The sequence below is a fragment of the Opisthocomus hoazin genome, chromosome 22, assembly GCF_030867145.1.
Source record: "Opisthocomus hoazin isolate bOpiHoa1 chromosome 22, bOpiHoa1.hap1, whole genome shotgun sequence".
Taxonomy (NCBI): domain Eukaryota; kingdom Metazoa; phylum Chordata; class Aves; order Opisthocomiformes; family Opisthocomidae; genus Opisthocomus; species Opisthocomus hoazin.
Genome location: NC_134435.1, coordinates 2,458,416 through 2,485,904, shown reverse-complemented (window position 1 = coordinate 2,485,904; position 27,489 = coordinate 2,458,416). Strand labels below are relative to the sequence as shown.

General features: G+C 46.9%; 1 protein-coding gene across 12 annotated transcripts in view; it reads right to left on the bottom strand.

Annotated features, from left to right (window-relative positions):
• RAPGEF6 (Rap guanine nucleotide exchange factor 6) overlaps nucleotides 1–27,489 on the bottom strand; it is a 134,225-nt gene that overhangs the window by 65,312 nt on the left and 41,424 nt on the right. For 11 of the 12 annotated variants that reach the window (XM_075441603.1, XM_075441598.1, XM_075441605.1 and 8 more), the window contains exons 5-6: nucleotides 24,832–24,901; nucleotides 19,319–19,462 (exon numbers count right to left, since the gene is read on the bottom strand). In XM_075441603.1, coding sequence (XP_075297718.1) covers nucleotides 19,319–19,462; nucleotides 24,832–24,901 — 214 coding nt within the window. Of the gene's footprint in view, nucleotides 1–4,292; nucleotides 5,280–19,318; nucleotides 19,463–24,831; nucleotides 24,902–27,489 lie in introns of those variants that run through there. The other variant, XM_075441604.1, reaches the window with a different exon arrangement.

Sequence of the window (27,489 nt, the reverse complement as noted above, 5' to 3'; positions counted from 1 at the left end):
AGCTACAGGTATGGACAGAGAAAGGCCAGAGGGAGAGGCAAGGCCAAGAGGGAGACAAAAACACTGTCAAACTTGACTATTTGCACTGAAAACATTTAAAATTCTTACTGCCAGGGCTATGCTCCACGTAAGTGCATTAGCAAAGACAAGGATGACATCGAATCAAATCAAGGACACACTATCCAAGGTCTGGCTTTCTTCTCAGGAGCTGAAAATAATCCTTAATTGCATGAAGGTTTCAACTCAAGATCTTGGAGATCAAATGGATGCCCCTTGGAATCAGCAGACGGTGTTACACCGATCCGAGTTACAGATAATTAAAGCTTGCATCCTGTTCCTGCGAGGAAATAGCAGAAATCGGAACGGGACTGAAAAATGACTCCCAGCCTTCTGCTCTAACCCAAACACAAACTTTTACAGAGCAAATGTATCTTGTTATTAGGCTTAGCATTATTAGATTTTATCTAAACAGCAGAAAGAGAAGAACACAGAAGCCTAGAGAAAATAAATTACTGTCTACTGTTGTAAGAAAAGTTTAACGTGCACCTGGGGTCTTCAATGAAACCGTGCTCCTTCAGGAACAAACGATTCAGGAGCTTAGATGTTAATTCAAAACCCCTTATTTTCTATAAACAGCACATTCTCTCAAAAAGCATCCCTTTTTAAATATCCTCCATAGATACATTACCCCAGCGCTCCGTGTCTTCCCCGTCAGACCCTCCCGCTACACGAACAGGGTAACTGCAGGCGTTCTAGGCTTGGGAAACAGTCTGCACATAAAATGCCTCTTGCAGGAGAACCGCACACATCTCAATCGTTAAGCTTAGAGCTCTTTCACTGTGCCTTCACAGCGCGTCGATGTTGAAGAGTCCAATACTACAACATTTATTACAGATAATTTAACAGACACTGAGAAAGTTATGATCAGAAACACAAAAATGATCAGAATCTTGTTGAGATACATCGGAAATTTTTAATTTTTTTGCCTTAAAACATTGCATTGGTATCAGAGGAATTTAGATTAGTTTAAGCTGAATGCCTCTTGTCCTTGCAAATACAACATCCGTGGAAGCAGATCTCCCCAAGAGCAATGCAAAGCCCTCTACCCTCCTTCATCTTCCTCCAGAGTGGCAGTGGCTTGACAGCTGGGACTGCTTTGATCGCCACTTTCCATGCTCCTCGCTGCTTATCACATTCACCATGTTTGCTTAAGGATGCCTCCATCTATTTATCTCATCTTCTACCGTGTACCATTCCAGAAAGCGTGCAGTCCCCAGGGCAGAGACCGTTTCTTACAATGTGCTTCCGACACGGGATTCTGCCCCTGTCCTGGTACCTCCAGACAAAACTGACACAGGAACAGCCATCACCTTCTCGCAGAGCGGATGGTGATCTCTCCTGGACACATTTCCAAGCACCAGCATAGTCTTGAGAAACGCTGTTGACCTCTACAAGAGCCTGCAAGGCAGGGCTGAAAGGCTCCTGCAGCTCACCTTCAGGTGCACTGCCAACATTCACAGCGCTCAGAGCTCGCTCTCTCTGTTTATCCCCTTTTAGCAGCTCTTTATGCAGGAAAACAGACTGCATTGACTACTTCAGAGATGTCTGCTCCATCCCTTTTACTTCCAGGAGCCGAAAGCAACGGAGTTTCTGGGAGACGAGGGGTGCGTGCAATGCACACTGGTGCGGACACCCCTTGGGCTCAGAGCTCTTCCAGGAGGTGACAGAGCTCCTCAAGGCGGCTTCTCCTGCGGTCTCTCCACAGCCAGGCCAGCGACCCTCCTCAGGCTGGGGGCCACCTTCAGCAGTATTCTCCTTCACACACCTTCACGAAGGCTTACCTTTCTGCTTAGTCACATGAAATCTGACTTCATTTTGCTCTGATTAAATAGATGTATCATTACGCTGTCACATTCAGAACAGCTATAATTGCAACTGAGTCAACAGCCCATTTTCAGACTATTGTCCTATACCGGTTTGAAAGCAACTAATTAAAAAAAACTGGGACAGATACCTACATAAATCTAAGAAATTTTGAATTTAATCACTAAGAAAGCAAACGAAAAATCAGATGGTCGCTGCTCTATGGTAAAAAAATGGTTCTAGATTCAAAAGAGTATCATAAAGTACTTCACGTTTTCAATTAAAAAGTTATAAACTTGCATCTTTAAAATTCTGTCATCAGTTATTTTGCTGTAATACGTGTTATTATAAAACACCTGTCAGAGATTTGTGGTACAAAGCTCAGATAAAAACGAAATGGAACAAACTGAGATTTAATTCAGCTCCTCAGTGTGTTTAATCCTACGCACGTTTCTCTTCCAAGTTGCAGAACATCCTGCATGGATCAGTTATAAAGTTGGGGGGGGGGCTGCAGGAGTTTTGGGGGGCCTCTGGGGTTTTGCAGACAGGGGCTACAGGTGCTTCTTCTTTTGTGGCTTTGGAATGCAAAATCAGCTAAGTGGTTTTCATCAGTCATTTAAAAAAAAAAAAAAAAAAGGAAAAAAGAAACCTCCCTTTCCCCAACATTTTATACCATCTCATTTATGAACGGTAACCGAGTGAATAACTGGCTGGAGCGGTGTGGCAGCAATCTGCTGGGTGTCACCCACAGAGCTGACACAGGGCGCCAAAAGCCTTTACAATTCTTTCATATTCTTCTTTTACTCCTGCCAAACCGTTCTGTGAGCACAGGGTTTCTCTTCTGTGGTTTCCCACCTCAGCCCAAACTCTAGAGAGAGAGCGACCTCACCTGAAGCACCAACGTGACTAAGCAGCCCCATTTTTCAAGCAATATTAGACGCTCAGACCTCCTCCAGCAGGGTGGTGACGGCAAGCCGAGCTGAAGTCAACTGACCCTTTCATATTTAACGTCCACAGAGTAGGGAGGGAAGAAAGCGAAGGAGCCTGCGTGTATCTCGAGGCAGGGATGATGATACCAACAGGCCAACATCTGCCAGCGGGAACTCCAAGGCGAGGAGCCGCAACCACCCGGCCGAGCCCACGGAGCCCACCTGCCCTTCAAGGCAAGGAGCACCCGCAGCTCCGCTCCAGCCGCCGACGGCGTGGACCCAGCGCACCCGAAACAGCCGAAATCCAGCCACACACACGCCCACATATTTACACATCAACTTTGGCAGCTGCGTACGGAAACCCTGAAGCCCAGCATTTTCACCCCCCCAGACACTGAGCTTCCATTTACGTTTTATCAGAGGTAAAAACCGCACGGGGAAGCCCACCCGGCACGGGGGCTCGGCACACCCAGCTGCGCTCCTCCCTGGTGCCTCTCCACCCCGCCACGCTGCTTAGACTCTAAACTTCTGGGGAACAGAGTCCAGAGCAAATTCCTTGCTCCAGAGTCAACGCCGTGTCTCACGATGTCAAGAGCACAGGGGTTTTGCCCACTGCCTTCAAACCCTGCCGGCTTTCACGCACTGCAAAGTTGCAGAATCTGTATTCTAGCCTGTATAAGCTGCAACATCAATACAAAATTGTAATAAATAACAACATATATATGCCTGGCCTCAGGTTTACAAGGCAATTCCCATGTCTTAGGTGATGACTACTTGGCAGTAGCATTAATAAAGCACCAGCAACTCGGCTAATTTTCTGCCCGAGCATACCAAATGGTCAGAGTCTGACAAATAGTGTGGTTTTTAATTTCTTTAAAGGCTTTTATCTCAATAGGTGGGTTTGCTCGAATGTTCTGGATTTCATTACCTCCTTTAAAAGAAACACCCTTCCCTCCCCAGTTTCACAAAAATACTGCATCTTCAGACATGCAAAATAATTTGTGTCCTTCAAAGCTAATTGTAATCACACAGTTCAGCTAAATAATTCACCAATTCCACAACGCTGCACAAAGGAAACAAGCAGTGTAGCTCCATACAGCCTGAAAATTAGAACATCAGTGGGTTTCTATACCAACATCTGCAAGTTAGCAATATATGCGAGCAGTCATAAAAATCTTACCCTTCAATCACACTTGCTTCATATATTAAGAGGCTAAAAAGCAAGCTTCACATGTTTCACCAGCAAATGGCATTTTTTATACTTCAAGCTTCACATGTTTCACCAGCAAATGGCATTTTTTATACTTCCTGCTCATTTATCAGCTATTCAGAACTATCAAACCGACCCCGAGGTTTCGAGGTGCTCGGGGACGGCTCACACGAGCGGTCCGTGCCCGGCCGGGCGCCCGGCACCTCACCGGGCAGCGAAGGAGCAGCCAAACCGCCCGGCGGCTGCCGGCACACGGCAGAGAACCGCAGCACAGACAAAACCGTACTCACTTTGGAGGCCCACGGCTGCAGGCAGTTGGCGTAACACCGGACAAGAAAAGCCATTTCTTAGGCTGGGGGGGGGGGAAAAAAGTTTCCTTTCCCAAATAAAAGCCACAGAATTAAAATACGGAGTAAAATCCCTTCTGGATTCTCTTCAAAAATCACAGACCAAAGCAGGGAATGTACATGTAGGCAACTTCTCAGGCTTGAATGTCACACTGAATTCGATTTACAGCTTCCACTATGTCTGAGGAGTTTTCAGGATTGCAGCGAGTTAGCAGCAGCAGCAGCAGCAATTTCTATCAAAATGTTCCAGTTATAACAAGCATATAAACTCAAATCAAAATGTTTCCTAGCTTGTCAAACACAAATATCCATATGTTCCCCCAGGCAAGAGGCACGCACCCAAAAAGTGCTGCTAAAATTGAATTAATTCTGAAATAGATTAGAACTGCAGGTTAAAGCAACAATACATTAAAAGGCGAGGTAAGAATTCTTCAAATTCCTTTTTTTCTCTTCACTGAAATGCATTTACAGGCGGCTTATCTTCAGGTCCGCTTTTTGGAAACTTCACATTCATACAGCAGATGAAATTTTGCAAAGGTTCTTCAGCATCTTCGGCGATTCAGGAATCCCACACCCCGGATATTAAAGTTTCTTCTTTATACTCTTGTCCATCGTAACTGCAAAAATTGCCTCAGTGTCCAGACTGCAGCTCCAGGATCTATGCTCTAACAGGTTTGCACCGTGGAATGCATTAAAAGGGGTTTGCATTGCAGAGGCTTTTCTCTTTTGCCCCCCCCCCCCCCCCTTTTCTTTTTTTAATGCAGTTTACAACTCCGCAGTGTCGCTTAGTATTCTAATGCCTCGGTCGGCTCGCACGGCTCACCCACGCCTAGCTCTTCCCGTGGAAACCTTCCTGCGCTGCACACCGGAACGGCACGTCCATGGCCACAGCAAGGCTGCCTGCCGGAGCCCCAACGCCGACTATCTGCGCCGGCTTCTCAGCGGCTCCCTCCGGAGCAGCTCCCATCGATTGGATGCTCCGCAGCAAGATGAAATATCTAATAAGGAGGAAAGAGAGTGGGAGGGGAAGCGAGCTAAAAGGATGACATCACCTGTACAGAAAGCCTTTAGAAACTGCATTAGATCAATTGGCTACTGGATCTGCAGATGCAGCCAGCAGAGCATCTTTATTGACCGAATATAAACACCCATCTCAGCACAACAACTGCTCAGCAAAACACCCCTGCTCCACGCTGCATTTTATATCCTTTTATCATCTATTAATCCACATACTGTAACTCTGAATATTTTTCTTTCTCTAAATCACCGGTTTTTCAAATGAATTTGATGTGTCTATTAACATTTTCAACAGCATTTAGGTGGATTATTTCTCCTCGTTGCATCCAAATTCAGAAATAAGTAAAATAAATCTCTGCAGACGTTCACATGCATGCGCACACAGATACACCCATAACCGGTTCACAATACAATGATTTCTGCTTTTTATGTATGGCACACAAGAGCCTCAACATTTTTACCTCATCCTATACACCCATTAGGAGATTTCTGTATAAAATGAGAAGCAACTTTCTTATTGAAAGATGATGTTTATAATTCTCATAATTTTAATCGTTTTGAAATCACGCTAAAAGTTTTGGTGCTTGTTTCCGTTCCCCAACCAAACCCAATTCTCTTTATTGCCAAAACTGCCTTAATTCTGCAGGAGTCAATTTAGTTTTCTAATTTCTTTGTGCAACTAAAAACTGAAATATTTGCTAGCAGCTTAGCGTCTTGGATGGCAGCCCAGCCTGCTGGAGAGCTGCTCCGAGGAAGCACCTACGAGATCCCCCACCTTCGAGCTGGGACTGCCGCGGTGCTTTCAGTTCCTAGAAGGCAAATGACTTCTGCTAGCGTGCGAGCAGGGAAGGGGACGGGAGGGGGACAGAGGGGGCTGGCTCTGTTAGAGCCATCACTTAGTACGCTGGATCGTGTACTTCACATGCAAGAAGGGGCACTCCATGTTTCCATTTTCCCCTCTTTTGAAAGAATTTTCATCGCCATGTATCTCCCTGTTCCCAGCCAGCATCCGACCAAGGGTAATTCTCCAGACCCAGACCAGCCCCCACAGCCATCCCTCCCGCTCGGACGAGGAGTTCCCAGCAGCGGCCTCATGGCACTGAGGGCCAAAAACCCCTTTTGTTTGTCTGTCTGTTTGCTTATTCTTGACCACTGAATCAGGCAGTTTGAGGCAATCCCCAGACAGTTCTTTTCCAATCTGCTGTGCCAAGGGGCACGCAGAAGAAGATTCTTACATTTTGGAAGCCAGGCTGCGCCAACGAGACACCCGCCCCATCGCAAGCCCAGAGCTCCTTCCAGCACTCATCCAGAAGCTGAATTCTTCCCGGCTTATCACCCAAGTTGTGACAGGAGGTGTGCCTTAACTAAGAAAAAACCTTCCCCTAGCACCTTCCGTACCTGTCTTAAAAGAAAAAAAAAAAATGGTATAGATGTCTGAATTCACTTAACCTCTATCAGACAATGAAAATAATATTAGATGCAACCACGCTTCATAAATATTACTGGGTTTAATTTGTACCTAAGCATAAGGGAATATCTGAACTTCATTCCTGCACTTGCAAAAATTGGCAAACCCAGAGTTTATCTGACTTTTAAAAGCTGAAAAATAGATAATTACTTTAGATTTTTAAAACGCACTGCACCAACTATCCAAATAGCTGCTTCTGTTACTGTCCCTTCAGTAGTGAACAGCAGGCTGGGTACGTCAGCTTCACCTTACCTACAACTGTCCTGCATCTTTTCCAATAATTCACAAAAATGTATTCAGAAGCACCTTAAACATCAAACACAACGCCACGCTGACAGATCGTCAGCAGCAACGAACACCCGACCACTTCTGGGCAGCGTTACCTGTGTTCTAGTTATCACCATCTCAATTTCTATCGAGGAGAGGAGAAAACCCACCCAGCCGAAGGGAACCTCTCCCTGCCTGCGCACCCACCGGGCAGGTATTCACCCCCCGGCCGCCCCCGAAAACCGCCGCGTTGCGCGTGGGGTCCAAGCCACCCCAGATTTTGGCGTGGACGCCGTATTTTACAACTACTGTAAACACCAGCTCGATAATGGGAGCAAAATTCTATTTCCTTCTAGTCTCGCCTCTAAGTGGGGATGACATCATCGCTCTGCCGGCGCGCCAATGAGCGCGGCGACGGTCCCGGGGGGCTGCAGCCAGCTCGGCACAGCCCGGCCCGCCCAGCCGCCAGCGGGGGGGAAAACCTGACCTACTTCCACACCCCAGCATTCGGGGCATCCCCCCACTCGTCGCTGGTCTGGGCTTTGGGGTTGGTGTTTTTTTTTTTGTTTTTTTTTTTTAAATAGAGACATTTCTGCAGCCCCAGCTCCCTGCAGCGCACGGCTGTGAGTTGTTATCAATCGTCTGTTTAATGGCAGGTCTCTAAACTAAAGCAACTTGGAGATGGGGGGAAAAAAATCCGGTACAAAGGGTGCTCCACAGCGATCGCGATCAAAATACCTGTGAGAACCGCAGCACCGGGCAGAACGACAAACAGTAAATCGCCGGTCTCCTTTTAAGCCAGATTTCAAGCTTTCAGAGAATCTTAAGGAAAAAACCCTTCGGTGCACAATCTCTGACTCAACGGTGGTCTTTGTTTCTTAGCCCTGATTGCTTTCCACACTTGATATCACTCCGTACGTTCCGATGCATTATTCCCTTTACCCTCCATAACGCTATCCGAATCCTCCCAACTGTTAAATAAATCTGTGTGTTCTAATTGTCTGATGAGACCAAGTCACTAAAAAATGGGATGTTTTTAAAAGGATAGTACGGCCTTTCATAATTTAAACACACATTCAGTTAAGGAGGGTCAGAGCCTCCTCTCGTTTAAGGACACCGCAAACCGAAGCTGTGCAAAGCCAGAGAGCCCTGGCAGCTGACAGCAGAAGGCACCCATCAAGCAGCGCTGCTTTTTCCTGCTCAGAGAAAGAAAAGCCCACGGTGCTGTGCCAGCGGGGAGGCCGAGCACTGCTCTCCAGGCTGGCATGGCACTGGTGAACCGGCAGCAGCCGCCGGCTTGCCAGCGAGCCGAGGGGCCCGGGTCCGAGGGCTGGGCTCGCTGACTTCTGTCCTTTTGTCCTCAGAGCCAGGCGACCGCTGTCCCACTGTCCCCTGCCACGTCCCCCTGCAGCGGTACCTGCGTTTGCTCCCCGCGTTTGGAGCGCGTCAGCTACGGCAGCACCCCGTCCCCGAGCCCACGGTGGGGGCTGGGGAAGGAGCCCAGCTGCTTGGAAAGCAATCCATCATCGCACACTCTCGGGCAGAGATGTTTCAGGCTAAAATAATTCATCTTAATGCAGTTTTGCGAGCAGGAATTGCCAAACACAGCAGCATAATGCAGAAATATTTTAGCATTAAGGGCACCTGCATCAAGAGGTTATTTCAGCGTGTTTGAGTACTCTAAATCTTCCTGGCAAGGCAGGCGCTGGGGAGCGCGGGGTGCAGCAGGCAGAGCCAGCCGCAGCGCGCGCTGGCTGCAGCCCCTGCGACGCTGGCACAGCTTGCTCGGCTCCGTGTCGCTGGCAGGCTTCTCCGATTTCTCCCCGCCATTTCACTTAAGCATCTTACATGAATCATTCTACTTTCGTGGCGAGGCCGGCCCCTCGTTAGGGCTTCTCAGGAATTCCTGTTTAAAGGAAAAAGGAAAAAAGAAAAATACAACTCCCCACCCCGTTCCTGGCCCTTTTAGGCAGGGCAAGCAGCACCGCCAGCTCCCCTGCCCCTTCAGGGTGACATTACGCCCTGCAATCGCATCTTCACGTACATCGCTTCCCACAGCAGCACTCCCTAACAGGCTGTGGAAAAATCCTAGCGAAATAGCTGTAGGACTCGTAAGTAGTATGAAAACACGATCCATCCTAAGGGAAGGAGCAAGGGAGAGCGGGAGGGAGCGGGAGAGGGAGGGCAGAGACTGTCATCATCCCCGAAGTGATGTAAGCTTCTAAATATAGCACCAGCAATACAGAGGAACAATAAAAAGGCACCATGGATTCAATTGCTCCACCGCTTTCGCGCTACCCCAACCATCTTTTTTCAGCTGCTGCGTTACGCACGGAAAAGGTCATCTCCCCTTTGCAGCGATTCAGATTTATACGGTTTATAATACTTTTTAGAACATGTTTCTCAGCCACGGCTCCCTCCCGCAGCTCTCTGCCTGCTGCTGCTCATGCTCTCCGCAGAGCCGGGCGGCAGCCAGCTCAGCATCGCAAACGGGGACGCTGCCAGCGCGGGGCGAAGGGGGAAGCCCCCTCTGCCACGGACTCAAACAAGAAGTTCGGTGTGAACCGAGATGATTCACATCACGCTCCTCCCTTCCTTCCTGACACCTCATTTCGGCAAGGGGTGGGGAAGTTCGGGAAGGTACGCAACCCAGAAACCCCTGGTGACGAGGAGGAGCGGACACCAACCCCAGAAGGGCCGGGTTGTGCCACTGAATCCACCCAGAGATACTGCGGGGACGAAATCTTTAATATCTCACGGCAAAATTCCCCAAACCCATTTGGAATTTTGCTCACTAAAATGTTCCCTCGACCCAGCCTCAGAAGCGAAATCACCGCCCAAACCCAACACAGACCTGGCCATAATTTCCTCAGCTGCCACCTACCCGGGAAGCCAGTCGGAGCTTCACGTTTGGAAAACACAAAGCCCACCACCGTATATATTCATTTTCACCCCCAAAAAGTTGGTACGAAAGCCAATAAAAAATACCACTTCTTCCCTCACTTACGAAAACTGTATCTCAACTTAAAAACGAGCAGATTCAGACTATTTAGAACAGAAGGTGCCAGCACACCTCTCGCAAGAAAAAGGCCTCTGATTAAATGACCTTGAGAATAATACATTCACTCCACAGATGCGGTTAAAAATCATTAAAATGCCACTTCCCATATTTCTGCTGTCATTTTTCTTGAGGATTAACACCAAACTGGAAGCCTGAAAGCAGAGTAGGGAAGGATCTGACTCCTTCTACCCACTTCCAAAATTTCTCTCTAAGCAAGGGTGATTTTGAAGAGTCAACTTTCATCTCTTCGTGGCCAGGGCATCCCGCCTGAAGAGCGTTCGTGACACGAGCACCACCTCGGGCGTGACACCTCCCGAACGTGTCTGGCCCAGGAACAGACCCGTGTCTGCAGGCCCCCGGACCCGGGCTGGGACCAGCCAGGCGCAGCACAGCCGGAGCTCAGAAACAGCGCGAACGGGGGAGCAAGGGGCGAGGAAGGCACTGGTAAACGTGCTCCCGAGGGGTTTACTCGGAGGGTGACCCCAGCACAACGCACAGACCCCCAGATCTGCCGCACTGGGGAAGCGCGGCGCAGACCCTCGAGCCGCTCCGCAGGGCTTCCCCCATCAGCTGAAGCATCGCGGGGCAGTGATTTCCAAACTTTCCCATTTTCTGGTATGATCCAGCCCTTACTGCTGTTAAAAATGGAAAGCCGAGCACGCTCTTGGATATTTTCACCCAGCATCATTCAGGGTCCCCTCTTCCATCCAGAGCAAAACCGCAGCCAAAGCCCCGTTGTTCCCACCTGACCCGAGAGCTGATCTCAACAGATGAAGCAACGGATGGGCCAGAGGCCAGACCTGCACTCCGAACCTTCCAGGTAACAAAATCAAAATCATCAAGACAATACAAGCATCTGGTTTATCGTGGCTACATTACCTCAAACGAAAACTTGGTTGCATAAGAACAAAAAACACTCAGCGTCAGAAAGCATCTCTGCCTTGCAGGAACAAAGTAAGCATCAACAAGGAATTCAGCTGCAACGATCGTCCCATTTAGCCAGAGACTTCATTTAATCAACTATTTCAAGTATTTCATCTGTCAAATATATCCCCATTAAGAAAGTTTCCACATATCAAATGTAAAATTACAAATGCTGCTAAATGTCATTAGATAGCAGCCAGTTCTATGCCAAAACCAAAGATATTCTTCTAGCTATTCTCTCACACAAATCGTGGTTTTCGTGCCAAGTTCTTCAAGGAAAACAGGGCACCCAAATGCTTGCATTATGCACTGACATTTTCTGATGGTGATTTTAACTGAAAATTGCTCAGGATATTCTCAGTCCCTAACTTGGTCCAGAAGGCTCCCGAAGAACACGCCTGAGTTGCTGTGAATTTCCATATTCTAAATTAGAAACCCATTTTAACTTGAATACAAAGTTGAAGGCAACACCATCGCAGCCCTTTGAGGAAGTCCTCCGGCGATACCTGACATTCCCCCCGACGACTCAAACTCACAGCTCCGCAGACTAAAACACAAACCGACTTCTCTCTTCTGTACAATAAACCTAAACCTAAGGGAAAGGTTGAGCTGGCTACAAACGAGGATCCAACCAGGCTGCCACGCTTCAGCACAGCATATTGAGCAGAAACGGCCCAGATGGAAGGCAGGAAACACAACCCAGATCCCCGCGCGCTGCCATCTCCCCGCGTGCCGGCGCCCAGCTCGCCGGCTGCTCCCCTGTCGCTTCGCTGCAAGGAGCCACTCAACATGGCATTTCCAAAGACTGGGACAATAATGTTAAAAATTGTTAAATGTTAAATGTTTGGGGACCTTAGAAATGCTTATAAATATCTGCAGGGTGGGGGTCAGGAGGATGGGGCCAGACTCTTTCCAGTGGTGCCCAGCGACAGGACAAGGGGCAACGGGCACAAACTGAAGCAGAGGAAGCTCCAGCTGAACCCGAGGAAGAACTTCTTCCCTCTGAGGGTGCCGGAGCCCTGGCCCAGGCTGCCCAGGGAGGCTGTGGAGTCTCCTTCTCTGGAGATATTCCAGCCCCGCCTGGCCGCGGTGCTGTGCAGCCTGCTCTGGGTGACCCTGCTTGGGCAGGGGGTTGGACTGGGTGACCCCCAGAGGTCCCTGCCAACCCCTGCCATGCTGGGATTCTGTGAAAGATGAAGCCCTGAAAAAAGATGGGCGAGTCAGCCCTGTTAGCAGCCTCACCCTGCAGCTTTCCCTAACAGCAGCAGTGGATCCGCTGCCAGCCTGGCACAGCAGGAAGGTGTCCGTCTGTCTGTCTGTCCCGCAGGAGAATGACGCCTCACCCCAACGCCGTCCCATCGCCCATCGCCGCGGGCTCTCCCACGGGCAATGAGCAGGGCTGCACACCGCTCCCAGCCGCCAGCTTTGAGTAAATACAGGTGCTCGCTTAAAATAAATCCTCCCCAGTTTCAGCATGAGGTAGTTTCATTTGTGCATCATTCTTCAAGGCTGCTAAACAGCTGCACGGCACCTCCAGACTGAGGTGATTTCCGTAATTCACAGCTTATACATAATCTGCTTGGCAAGTCTGTAAAATCTTCAGGGAAACTCCTAAATGTAAGCATTGAGTAACTACAACCACTTTCTGTATGCATAAATTGGGGTTTACACGTCGCATATGTCATTTCAAAAAAATAAACTTTTAATGCTTTTAACCACAGGGCAGTATTTTCAGTATTTTCTGATTTTGTGTGCAGCCTATCCAAGTCATTACTCTTTGTAAACTGCAGACGCTCATTAGTTGGTTTGGGAAGCACCAGTGGTCTCTGGAAATTCCGAGGAAGAATTTTAACGCACGCTTTGAGGATTGGCGTTTTGTTAACGACCATCACAACCAGCGACAGACTTTCAAGGAGTCCTTGACAGCATCCCTGCCGACAAAACGAGCAGACAAAAATCGATCCGCAGAATCAAACACGAGCAAAGGTGCATTTGGCAGCTCTCCCCTCGCCGGCAGCCCCAGGGAAGAGCCCCAGGGAAGAGCCCCAGGGAAGAGCCCGGTGAGCAGCGGGGGTTCCCACGCCGGGGGCTGCTCCCAGCCCCACCGGCGAAGCGGCCTTCAGCCCGGGAAGCGGACACCTCTGCCATCATTAACTCGGCTGCGGAACCAAGACGTCACCCACAGCCTCTTCCCCCACCCCGAAGCCCAGTCTGGCGGTCTGACAGCGATTTTTGCTTCCAGGAAGCCGGGGGCTCTGGCCACATGCCTTCCCCTCCTCGGCACCCACGCGCCCGCCGCCGGCTCCGTTCAACAAACCCGACGTCCTCCGCTCAGGAAGCCGACGCGCTGCAGACGCGGCTTCTTTCTGATCAGAGAAGCAAGAAGAACACGTAAAATGGCAGGAGTTCAGCGAGCGACTGCGCGGCGGCTGCCCGGGGAATGGAGGCTGCCGCTGCCGAGCGCCCACGGCCGGCGAGCTGGGCTCCGACCTGCGCCACGCGAGCTCTCGGAGGCAGGGTGGGACAGAGAAAGTCCTCACGCAGTAAAAACAGGGCCAGGAAGAAGCAACTTGAGTTACCTCTTTGCATCGCTCAACACCTCCAACAAGCTATGGACGACGTTGATTTCTGTAGCCACTACGCAAGACTCGTGGATTTCAGCAAGACCCAACTTTTTCTCTGATTCGTTGGCTAATACAGCTGAAATTCTGCCAAGCGTTTTTCAAAAGTGACAAAAAGAGGAAGCGTGGACTTAAACACACTGAAAAGCAACGAGCTGCAAACAGAACCGTCCTGCAGCTCAAGAACAAGGGAGTTCAGCCACTCAGCCTCATGAAAACAAACCAATATTCCAAATAAACAGATGCAGCCGATGCTGCGTCCGAGTTCAGCCAGAGGCAGCTGGAGGCAAGCTGTACGTCAGCCTTAGTTCTTTTAGACAAAAGGTACCATTTCAGCAAATTTAACTGGTGGTTAAAAATAGATTAGAAAAGACCCCTAGTGTCTTACAGCATTTAAAAGGAAAAGGATTTAGTGACAATAAAGAATCTAATGGGTTTAATCCGGTATATTGAAATGTGACTTAGCTTCCTAAATTGTGAGATGCCCGGCACTAACTCCAGCCGCTGACAGGATTACATTAAGTCATGATCAAAGAACAAGAAACTTGCCACTCCAGCAGTCTTCAGTGACAGACTTCTCTGAAGATAAATGCTTCCACAAGGCTCCAGGAAAAATTTTAAATGATGCAAGCATTAAGACACTGTCCATAAAACTTCATATTATCGTAAATCTTTTAAACCTCACCATTCTCTTAAAAGTTGTTTATTTTTTTTTTTAAAGAAAAGTAAATTTGCATCTCTGATAAAGGGGATCACTACTAAAAGTTTGGTATCAATTTCTTTATTCTGTTCTAGAATGAACTAGCAATTGAAAAAACTCCAAATGTTGTCACAACTCTATGGAAAAACGCACTACATCGTACATGTAGTACTTCTAAAAACAGACATACTCTTCATTTAAAAAAAAAAATCAGAGAACTGTCAAAAATGTATGTTGGTAACAAATTAGAAAAAATCTTATTCAAATGAAAAAAGATGTGAGTGTACAGCTTTGATGGTCATGTAGAAATTTGTATCAGATTGTCAAACCCCATTTGGTTTTGATCACTGCAAGAAACATAAAACTTACTATCAAAGGTTTTATTTTTTAATTGTGAAGATAAATACTTGAAACATTTAATTTCCAGTTGCTTGATCCAAGATCAAGCCAGGAGTTTAACTTTTATAAAGCACCAGAACCACCATTCAGCATCCTTTCCAACATCTGTTTAGTCTGGCTTTGTAAGCACCTGCTGTACGGTCACAAAAGTTTGGGACACAGTTGAAGACAGACGATCACAATTACTTCTTTCTTTTGTAATGAAGAGATACAGTTGCATTACTTACGGGGTTGAGAGCCAGACTAAGAACTAGAAATGATTAAGTATTTATCTCCGTTGTGATACTGCCCTGCTGCACGGCCCCGGTTCCTGTCTGGATCCTTATCTGCGTTGCAGACAGCCTCGTGCACAGAGCGCCCAGCCCAGAAAGACACGCAGCCACGTTAACGAACAAGCTCTGAAGGAAGAGCAGCATAATTAATACCGATGGCACACTTTTTCTAACACATTAAGTTTGACCAACAGCCTTCTCCCGATGACTCCAGCCTCCCTTCCCCCCCGGCAGGACGTCACTGCGGGGTGACACGTGCGAAGCTGAGAGTTACCAAGTGACAAAGCCCAAAGAGGTAATGGAGGCCAGAAATGCCCAGGGACGAGGAGCTCCCATGCCAGCAGGGGAGGCTCAGCCCTGCCCCAGGCAGACAGCGCTCGGGCTGCCACCACGGCCTCCGCCTTGGGCACAGCCACCAGGACAGAGCCACCCTCTCCGCCACCTCACGGGCAGCACTGCTATTCACAGAATCACAGAAACACAGAATAGTAGGGGTTGGAAGGGACCTCTGTGGGTCATCTAGTCCAACCCTCCTGCCGAAGCAGGGTCACCTACAGCAGGCTGCACAGGACCTTGTCCAGGCGGATCTTGAATATCTCCAGAGAAGGAGACTCCACAGCCTCCCTGGGCAGCCTGGGCCAGGGCTCCGTCACCCTCAGAGGGAAGAAGTTCTTCCTCATGTTCAGATGGAACTTCCTGTGCCTCAGTTTGTGCCCACTGCCCCTTGTCCTGTCGCTGGGCACCACTGAAAAGAGCTTGGCCCCACCCTCCCGATGCCCTGGCAAAACACATCTGAGAAGCGTTTCGCCAAATACGCGTTTCTCCTCGGGATCTGGCTGGTTAGCTATGCTGCAGCAGGGAAAAAACCAGTGCCAGCAGCACCTTGGCACGGCCACCGTGCATCCCCGCACGGGGAAGCCAGGCTCAGCCCGTTCACCTGCTGAGCCACTCCAACGCGCTTGCTTGCACACGCGCTGCAAGAACAAACTCACACCGTTACGCACTTTGAAGGTACAAACAGGAGCATGAACCTATTCAGTTTGAGGGAGAAAGAAAGAACACTGTCGGCATACGTTCACTGGGAGAAGAAGAAAAAAACCCAACCCCTAACTTTAAATATTAATTCTGCAGGAGACCAGCGCTCTTGTGACACAATATTGTTCTATGAACCATAAAACGTACAGTAAAGGAGTCTAAATGGTAACTCCTTTGCCAAAGAAACCGATGAGGTGATCCACTTTTAACATCAGTTCATTCAAGGGAGAGAAAAAAAAAAAATTGAAGATACCCACAATAATTTGAATGTCAACTATCCTGATAATACACAGTTAAATTAAGTACTAGGGCTCTTAAGTAAGAGGCATAAGAGAAAGGAAGAGCCTCAAAGATGGCAACAATCATTTAAAATATTACTTCAAGTATCTGCACACAAATCCTTATTTCGCGGCCCCGCAGAGGGACGTCTGCAGAACGAGTGCCAGCAGGAACAAGCAGGGAGCTCCACACGAGAAGTCGATGCAAGCTCATGGTACAACCTACTGGGCAATGTTTTACAAAAACAAAGATTAACCTCAATCATAAGTACTAATCATAGTATATTTAATACACAAAGGTATATATATTAAGGAGTTAGCGGAGATTGCACAGGTAATTCCCCTTAAAAGCAAACACAAGAAAGCTTCTATTTAATCGTGGAAGGAAAAAATCTGAGCTGGGATAAAGCAATGCCAAATCCCAATACCTACAGGATCTAAGTTTTCTTTAGAAAGCAGAAGATCGCGGCGCTGGTGCCCGGCTGGAAGCCCCGAGCCCTCCCCGCGGCACCGGCTGGCTCCGGGCAGCGCCCGCACTGAGCACCCGGCACGGGGAGCCAAACGCAGCGCTGCCCGCCTTCAGCAGCGTTCTGCCAGCGAGGAAGTCTGACAGCAGGTCTGCCAACAGCTTGCCCACTGGCAGAAATGCCACGGCAAGGTCTTGCCAAGTCAGAGTTTCATTGCAAACCCCTCCTCCTCACCCTGCCGTCCTCCCGCGGGCTGGCACGAAGGGCCACACCACAACGCCCGTTCCTCCAGACCATGGGGAACCAACGGCCCTGCACGAGCAGATTCGTACACGTCAGAGTTAAACCCAGGCACAGAGCGAACCACACCTCAGAACAGTTCATTATTTTATCAGATTATTATGGAATACGGAAAAATATAGGCACCCAATTTTATTTACTTGTCAAACGAGCAGCTGGGTATCATGTTTTGATTTCTTAGTCATCTGTTGAGTTACAAATTACTTTTCGCTACACCAAGCACTGCGAGTATGACACCTTCCAGTTAGGAGCTTACGGCGTACGAAGCAAGGATTGGTATCTCAGTTCAGACTGCTGAAAACCGAACAGCTTGCAGATTTGCCATCGGAGAGGTGGTTGTTTACTCCTTGCCACTTCACGCTCACTCACCCAGGAAAACACCTAGCAGTGTTAACAGGACTCGTTTTCTATATTCCTAATTAACCGACATAAAAGCAGATTTAGGAATGTGCTGTTGATTTATGAAGTTTACACCACTTCCCCTCAAATGTTGTTAAAAAAAAAAATATATATATATATATACCTATTCAAAAATCTGAGGAAGCCACCAGGTTTGCAATCAGAAACGATATGTGCAGAGACACGCCTGCTCTCCGTGCGGTTGGTAACAAAGAAATAAATCAACATGCAGAAAAATCCTAACAAGGACAGAATTTGTTGACTAATTGCCATCCTGCGAGTGTACCGCACTGACGCTGCGCATCAGTAACCGACAAGCTCTGAAATCGTCTGGAAGCCATGTAACTTGGTGCTTCTTACACCCAAGGCGCTGAGTCCCTTCCCCGTGCCTCTCCAAGCCAGCCGCACAGGCAGCATCAGCGTCGGCTCTTCCCGGGAGTCTCATCCTCTTCTCACTGAAGCCCCAGAATTTGCCGTGTGTTTACTCATTGTCACAAACACCAAAGACAAAGAGACAGATTTTGTCATACCTAGATTGGAATTTAATTCCTAGTAAAGCCTTACGCATGACTGCCCGGAGCATGAGGATCCACCACCTCATTCCGTCAGTCCCTAACTCAGACGACTCACTAATGATCAAATCCAACAACGTGACAGTCGAAATGAGATGGCAGAGGACATTAAACTTCAAGCAGCACGTTCTCTTCCTGTCACAGCAAGGAGAGATCTTCTGCTTAGAAGAGAAATGCCAAAGTAACCTCTGCTCACAGACATGCTAATACTGCGGAGAGTCTAAAATTGCCACCTGCGATCAACATGCAAAAAACACAGCAGTTTATTCTGGAACAGAGGAAATCTTTTAAGTTTTTATCTAGCTGCACACATCAGATTTTTTGAAGTGTATCAGCCGCGGGAGGCTCTGTACCTTCTGCGGAGATGAAAAGGAAGATGGGGAAAAAAGGGGGAGATATTGAATTTGTTTTTCTCTCTTCTCTAGGTGAAGACTACTCAAGGTTTGTGTACTTCAACGTTAGCACTGGTTTTTAACCTTTGATTTTCAAAGCAAAACAAAGTATCCAGAAGAACTATTTTCAATGAAATAACTTGTCTAGATCACATGTACATTCTGCTACCAAGCAGGAAGTTTGTATGTGAAAAATAAAAGCATTGTGGCCTTGAAACCACAGCTGTACGTGCCTTCACACAGCACAGATAATGTAGTCTGTGATGTTATTTAAGACCAGCAAACGAGTTGCCGTTACTCTTTTTGATGCTTGAATTACCACTATACTATTTTTAAGCAAGTAAACATGACCAAGTCAAAAGATAGTGTTAATACTGTATTGAACTGCATTCGTGACTGACTCGACTCCAAACCACACTTCGAATTTATTAAGGAAAAAAAAGAAAACCACCAATTCCTACATCTTGCCAAAAGAACTCCAGGTAAAACCAGGTAAAACCAACAAAAACCCAACAAAACCCAAGAATGACCACTTCTCCATCCAGCAAGCACGTTAAGATCTATTTACAGCGCTCAGCTGAAAACACTGCTACACCAAAAAACCTCTTTTCTACTTGGTGTCTGAATCTTCAATTCCACCTAGGGTGTTCAAATCCAAAGCCCATCTCACAAACCACAGATCCCAACAAGAAAAAACCACGTTCTCAAAAATGAGAAGCAGGGACTGTTTCACCTCAAACACAACAGAACGCCAGCCAGCCACACAGACGGCGCGACGCCGAGGCGATGGGACTCACCGACAAGTAACTGCTGGAGTCCACGTTGTCGGTGATGGTCTGCCGCTCGCCCCTCTGGTTGATCTTCCGAAACCTCCGACGGGACTGCCTGAGCGGGACTTCTCTCTGCAAGATGTTTTCCTCATTGTCTTTGGAGTTCTCCACCTGAAACACATGGTCAGGCTCCTGGTTAAACATCCAGTTCTTCCATATCGCCGACAGCCGATGGAGCCGTATGAAGCTCATGAGGAAGGAACAAACATCAGTTCAGAGCAGTTAAATGTTTCTTCAGAAAGCGACTGCGGACGTTTCGGAGAACCACTGCAGCGTGTCTCAGAACTACGTTATTACAATGAGCCGGAGGCCACAGCTTCCTTCCAGGAAACAGGGTTATTTTTTTTTTTTTTAAAAAAAAAAAAAGTACAAAAGGCCCACGTCTCCTCCAAACAATGTCACTCACCAGCAGCAAGCCTTCTGCACCCACACGTATCACGCACCACGAGTTAGAGACACTGCTCATTTCGAGTGTATCTTCCACATAGAAGTTACCATTTTTTGAGTATTTACCATCTGGTAAAGGCACAGAATTGTATCCCATTTCTACTGGTGTAATTTTGAAAACATATCTCAATTCTACTACCAGTCACAGTTAAGCAACTTTAAATATTCCAGCTTTTTGTCAATAGCTAATTCATCTATGTCACACTGACTTCTAATCGCTGCCAGCAGATTATGGAGAAATAGCTAGAACTTGATTCATATCTTGGTGCTAAATAATGTTTGTGACTAAACATTAAAAATTAGGCAAATTTATCTTGCAAGTAAAAGCCAACATGAAGCCTTTTTATCTCACTGATTACAATTCCTTTTTTCTATAAAAAGCAGTCCCATCCTTTCCCATTTCCTTCTGATGTTTTGGAAAAACATCTCCCAGCAGGAAGCAGAACAGCCCCGCAAGCAAACGGGCTGCGGCCAGGCCAGAAGCTCCTCCACAACACGTTTCTTACCCAGGAGTTTCTACCGTCCTCAGCGACTCCTCCCCGGCCCCGCCAAATTTAACTTGAAAATCCTCAACATAAGACTTTAATACTGGAAGAGGAGAAGAACCTCTCTGTGGTCTTACGAAGCCCCTGCTTCACATACTCCTGTAAGTTATCTCAAAATTAAAATTCAAAAGATATAAAGGAGTGGTAACCAGAAAGATTTAACAGACAGGAACAAGAAAGTAACCAAAATATCTAAGCCATCACAAAAGCAAGATCACATCTACTCTCCACATTGCTGTTTCCAAAGAGCTAAGTCTGAGGTCAGAGGAAGGTGCAAGCAGCTAGGGTGGGTTATTTTTAATTCCAGAGAGAAAAAAAAAAAAACAACATTAGCAACATAGGTACAACAGTCAAAAAAGAAGAGTGAACCTCACACCACAGTGTTGTCAAAAAAGAAGCAGAAGAGCAGAGCTCCCCTAGCAAGGGACAACCACACTTTTCACCAGAGTTTTACTACCTGTTTGCAAAGGCACAGGAGAAGAGCAAGGATACCCAGTAGCAGTGTTGCTGTGAGCACCAGGGTAAAGAATGTAAAAAGAAAAAAAATACAAGCCATGCAGGCAAACAAAAAAAAACCCACAAAAAATCCTTGTAAACAGGCTACTTAGTATCATCAAAAGAGTAGCAAGACATCCAATACAGAAGTCTTTCTTCACCTAACACAAAATAAGGATTGCTAGTTAGTAAGGACGTTGCTCTCAAACTACACAGAAGGCTTCCAGAAGTAAGGCAGTTTAGTTTCATACCAAGCTACTCAAATAACTGAAATTCTGTTGATTTCATTTTTAATTTTTGTGCTACCACACATGAGCTCCTTTAATAAATGCATTATTTCCTTTTTTCTCTGTGTTCAATCTTAAAGCATCATAGAAATCGAAACAAGCGCTGAGCTCCTCCAGCATAACCGACCACCCTGGATGCGGAGAGCTCGCTGCAGTGGCTGGACAACGGCTCTTCCAACACCGAGGACCCTTATTGTTAAGAAGTCCCAAAATTAATAGGTATTTTTAAGACTAAAGTAAAACAAACACGTGGTAAAAGATGAAGTTTTGGGGTTTTTTTCCCCACAACTCTAACTGCAAACTAAAAAGTGAGCATAAATATGCCATTTGGTAGTGTAAAGGCAAAGCAACCAACTGCAGGTGGAAACTCCGACACAGAGCCCCTGCTTCCTTTGGTTAACGCCGCTGCTGCTGGCAAAACAAAACCAAAGCCAGAAACCCAGGAAAGACCCCCCCCACCACACAGCTTCCAGCTTAGTACCACCAGCACAACCAGTACTTTGAGTCCAGGTGACCATCTGATGGTTCATGGTTAGGTTTACAGAAGGTAGACGGCTGCTTTTGATGCGCTGCACGGGGACGGGACACCGGCCGGCCAGCGCTGCCTCGCCCCGCTCAGCACCCAGCCGTGCTTTCACCCGGTTAAAACCAAACGCCTCGGTCAGCAACGAGCGTATTCCACCTCTTCACCACCCCCCGAGCAGGACGAACGCTCCTGCTCCTCCGGAGGAGCTCGGCATCCCTGCGGACGCCGCGAGCCGGGCCGCGGCGTGGGAGATGGCAGGATCGCCCTCCGTCTCGCCCCGCCGTCTGCGCCAGCAACGAGGAATTCTCCACCTCCAAACACCACGCTGCCGCTCTGAGATCTCACGCTTAGCTCTGAAGAAGAAAATGAAAGCACCAAGGAACACCAGCAAGGGGGCCTTCAGTACACTGAGATATGGTGCAATTCTGGGCCATTTTCTTAAGTGATAAATGGACCTATTATTAATTCAATAGATTGTTCAAGCCTCCGAAAATATGAGCTACAGCGCCCATTCACACACTATCTGTTATCCTCATTAACTTAAGCTGACCACATTTTATGGCCTTTAAAATGGGTCAGTTCCCAGAGGATTCCTGCTACAAAACTGATTTACATTCTAGAAAGAAAGAGGAAGAGGGGAAAAAAAATTAAAAAAAAATCAGTCAGTAGCTGAGAACGTTGGTGTTCTTTAACTGAAGTAGCTAATTCTTTTGCTTGAAAATAAATATTCATTATGTATTAAACCTCATTACTATGTTGCAAATTAAAAGAGAGAAAACAGGAGAATTAGGATAAATTAATAAGAATTAATCAGAAAAATGGAACTCAAGTACAGCTCGTGTCAGCACAGATCATTAGCCAGGTGCATTCCACCACACTGCTGCTTTTTTCTCCCCCTATCTGAAGTCCTGCCCAGAAAACCCGACAGTTAATAGTGCCTTTAGTTACATTTACCTGTAAAACATGGACACAAAATGAAGTATCAACTCTGCTCTTTTAGTTCTCTGATTTTCCTACAGAGTAATGTAACAAAGTTCCAGAAAAGGACTTCAGGTACTCTCAGGTATCCCTATATTCTCTATACTCTCCGTGGGATTTAACTACAACTACAGAAAGCTCAGGAGGTTTGGAAAACAGAGGGCAGCTCTCCAGGGCGTGCATGTGTCTGCAGAACAACCACCAGCAGCTGACACGGCCAACGCTTCTCCAAAGACTCCAACACCGTGCTCCTCTGCGGAAAACTCATCACAGTTGTAGCTACTCCAGCTATACACACACAAAACCCTCTAGTTTCTTCACAAAATATTTTAATAAGGTCATTTTGTCTCTGGTGGCACACACTACACAGAAGCTACTCTTTTGTTTGCATCTTTTGTTTTGTTTGTTTTCATTTTTGGGGTTTTGGTTTGGTTTTTTTTAAAACAGTGGTGCTGAGGCCAAGCAAGGATGTTGGTATCGCCTACGAATTTTACATGATCACATCCTTTGCCCGCGGAACGCCTTTCCTGCAACCTCGCAGCTGACCGTGCCCCAGACTGCGCCCGCTGCATCGCCGTCTGTTGGCTCTTGCAGGAAGCAGCACACCAGGTCTGGCAACATCCACGGCACCAGTTACAGCAGCCAAGAGCTGTGTAACTGGTTTGTTAGAGCAACTGGTCCAGAGAGACCAAATTCTTCTCTCTGTTACATCAACTTGAGGGACTGCAGAGATGCAAAAGGTCTACAGATGCTGGGAGAAGCGAGCGTTTGTCGTTCTGTGCTACCTGATGCCAGGAGCGCCGAGGTGCAAGGCTCAGCTCCGCGCAGGCAGCGGACGCAGCCGCACTCGGCACACCAAACCCCCGGCAGCAGCAGTCACCAGGCAAAACTGCGAAGCAGCAGGGGCAAACCAGAGCGCCTGGGGCATTCGCATGACACGGCTGCAGGTACGATCACCCAAGCAGTCCCGTGGCATCCCTCAAGGCACAAATCTCTCCCCCAAAACTCCAGCTTTGAGAAGAGAGGGGATAATCTGGAATACACAAATGAACTATTTCACTCCAGAGGATCAAGACAGGCTTCTTGCACTCTTACCTGCGCTTACTTCACAACATGGCAGACTGGCTTAGAACATCTACTGCAGCAAAGAGCGCGTTACTGAAGCTATCAAAGCGCGTGAGCAGAATCAGACCGACACCGCACAGAAAGAACGGCGCAAAGGCCAGCAAGCGTACTCGCTACAGGACATCTCCGACGTCCATGGCTGTTAACGTGCTGTGAGAACCAAGCTCCTTATAGAAGCTGAATATTCGTAGTCAATGAGTAAATGACATCATCAAATATTAGTTTTAACGTTACCATATTGAGATAAAAGGAAGCTAAGCCAAGCGCAGGAGAGCGAAGCCTGCGTAACACACACACGGCTTCCCAGAACAACAAACATTTTCGTTGCAGCTCCATCAGCAGCATCTCATACGACCAAAGTGGAAAGAGATCTTCCCGAGTCTCCAGCCACACTACTAGGGTACAACGCTGCTCTGCGCTACGGAGAAGCAATCCGAATATTCCAGCTGCTGACAGCGTGCGTGCACCAGCCTGGGAAGGACTGAGCTACAACCTGTAAGTACACACGAACTCAGCAATATCAGCGAGTATTCTACAGAAGCAGAAGGAAAGCTGGACATGGCAAACACTGATGACAGCTAAGCTGAAAACCTTATAACCTTCTCCTTCAAGCTTGGCTAAACACTTCTATGTTCCTTCTCTTACCTAAAAGCCTTCACAGCGTGTGGAACTGCAAAGGCGAGGAGTAAGAGGGCCTCCACGACCAGACCCAGCGCGGCTGGCATGGCCGGTAAAAAGCAATGAAATGGGGGGTGGGGATGCAAATAAAATATTGAAGATAGCAGTCTACCGTTGCCTGACTTGGGAATGCTCAACTCAGCCCTAGCTGGTAGGCTTTTGAAACTCAAGTAAGCATAATTTCAGAAAGAATGACCTAATCATCATCATCATTTACCCATCTAGATTAAATTTACATAGCTATTGCTGTTACGATAGCAGCCATAGGTATAATTGAAATCAAGGCAATTTTGCTGCAGTTTTATAGAATACTTTACAATAAGCTTTCTGCTATAAAACAGAAAGAATTTGCTGAAGCCAGCAATAGATTTAAATACATTTGAAAAAAATCTGTCTTACCACAATCATTTCTGAAGGCTCCAATATGATACATTCGCATCCTCGTTTCCCTCCAGACTGCTTGCCAAAACTAGAGTGGGATGGGAGAAAAACCAAATGAAAAAGAATGAGATAAACAGCCTATTTTACCTTTTCAGTAATAGAAATAATTGGCAATAGTGTGTGTTACAATATCCTTAAAAACAAAAAAGGACAAATAAAAATTGATGAAAACTATTGTGTGAAAAAATCGAACCAGATAACACCATTATCATAATTTTTTTTAATTTACTCAGCACCCCTCATCACAGCCTACTACGTATGCCAAAATATAAAGAAATGTTCTTTTGTAAAATCATTATTACTTGCAGATACTTAAAATCACTCACAATGCATTTCAGTGTTGACAAGAAAACATCAGTAAATGTTAGTTAAGCATTCAACAGGCTTTGTAAAAACAAACATACATAAACTCCAAAATCTCCAAAGTACTTCTCTGCACCCAGCATTTTTAACGAGAGTTCCCTCAACTCCACGTCACCCCTTCATCCTCCCAGCAAAGGGGGGGGACAGAGAACCTCTTCTCTAAAACTGAGCCTTAGTTTGTGACCTCTGTCTTTACGTTGCTTCTTGTGCCGTCACAAGGAGCGCATCAACGTGATGGGTTCTGCTTCAGAAATATGAAAAAACACAAATGCAACAGAAGGCGATGGGCAGTGTAACGCAGCGAGTAAGGAAAGAGGCTAAAAGCAACCTGACCAACCCTGACAGGCCACTGCCTCCAGGACTTCTGAGAAGAGAGGGGCCTTCAGAGGCACCAACCCTGCAGAAGACACCTTGCCAGCAGACCTGGGGTGCTGGAACGCCAGCAAAAGAGCCAAGCTAGATGCTGCTAGGGTGTGGGGGGTGTTACAGACCAAGAACCTCTTAAACCACTTCACTGGTGACCATAGTAGCACCCGAAGTTTAAAATACCTGCTTTCACATATTAAGTCTGTCTGTCTTCACTACAGGCCTGTTAGCTTGAGCGAGGTATGCTCGACCCACCCCACTCAACTGAGCTCAAGTGAAAGCGATCCCAATACAACAGCAAATTAGAAAAAACTTGATTAACAGCATCACCACTGCAATAGCAGTTCAGCAGCCGTAGCCACTGTGTTACAAACCCAGGCTGCCAGCAGCAGTCACGTTTTAACACGTACCAGCAGGTGAAATCACTGAAGCATCAGTTAACTCCAAGCCGAGATTAATGTGTGAATTAAAAGGAGGACAAGGAGACAAATCCTACAAAGTGGGCCAGCTCCATCTGTTTTCACCGAGGTTATGTTTGGAAAGTACATCCCAAACTTCAGCCACACGCAGCATTCGAGGCACGCGCGCTCGTCGCGACAGCAGACACCCACGGACACGCGACCGCTTCGCAGACAGCCTTGACAAGACTCGTGCCTATGGACCACGTGTCAGGGGAGCACACAGACTCCTGGAGGCTGCCTGCGTTTTCAGGAAAGGAACTTCAGCAGCTGAACCGTGAAGTTACTCAGGTGAAGATTCAGACTATTTCAACACGGAAACGATCAGTTAGGAGAAAGTCTTACAATTAACAGGAGCACAGCAGTTTAGGCTGTTCACATTCAGATTTTGCCAATGGTCTACTGTAAAAAAAACCCAGTTTAAATTACATGGCTGCTATGGAGTCATAAACGACAACTGAAATTTTCTCAGCCTGTGCTCCAGCAGGCCAGAGAAGTACAAGTTTCACGCGGAAAACTGGCATTTTCACACCTCTATAGTAAGTAACTCATAGCTAAAATTTTCGTGCTTTCTTTCATGCTTTCTCCACGCAGCTTGTGATCCAGGCATGACAGTCCTGGGCATTTGCAATACACCAAAAAGAACAGCCAAACTACTCCACTACAAACTAAAGTTCATTTAGTTCAGAAAATGCAGAAATGCCATTTTTCACGTAAGCTCTAACTTTAAGGCAAAGTGAAATTCCATGTTACAATTTGTCCACAAACCAAAAACCAAAAGTGAAACCAACGTTGCTAAGGTATTGTTTGCAACTGCAAAAAAAAAGTTAAATAGTTCTAATTCTGTTCAATACAATAGAAAACTAGAGACAACAGATTTTTTTTTCCCCAAACAAAATTCTAAAGGAATTACATGCAAGCGGAAGATTCAGTATTTGGCAGCTTTTTAAAGCAGAAATAGTCATTATCGGGTTTATCACAAACCAGATTACTGCTGTTGCCATATCCCCAGTCATCAGGAGAAAGCTGCAATTTACTGCTGCAGGTTGTTGGAGCACGGTATTTTTATTGTATAACAACAATTTATCAAACTACTGGAGGCCGAGGGAGGGTTGTTTTCTTTTTGTTTTGTTTTACATAAACACATCCATGAAATTCAGCTACTGTCAAGCTCCCCTCTGCTTATGTTGCAACATTTGCTAATTAAGTAATGGCAGTAAATAATAACCCAAGGGAAAAGAACACCCCTTGTAGCAAAGGTCAAGCTCTCGGCACTACCATTTCTGGTCCATCAAGCACTTTACAACAACCAAACACTCAGGAAAGGATTATGTTCCAAAGACAAAACCCACCCTTCTAATCCTAAAGAATAAACTACTCATATTTGCAAGTCAACGGGTCAAGTTTAATTGTTTCCTGGAGCGCATCA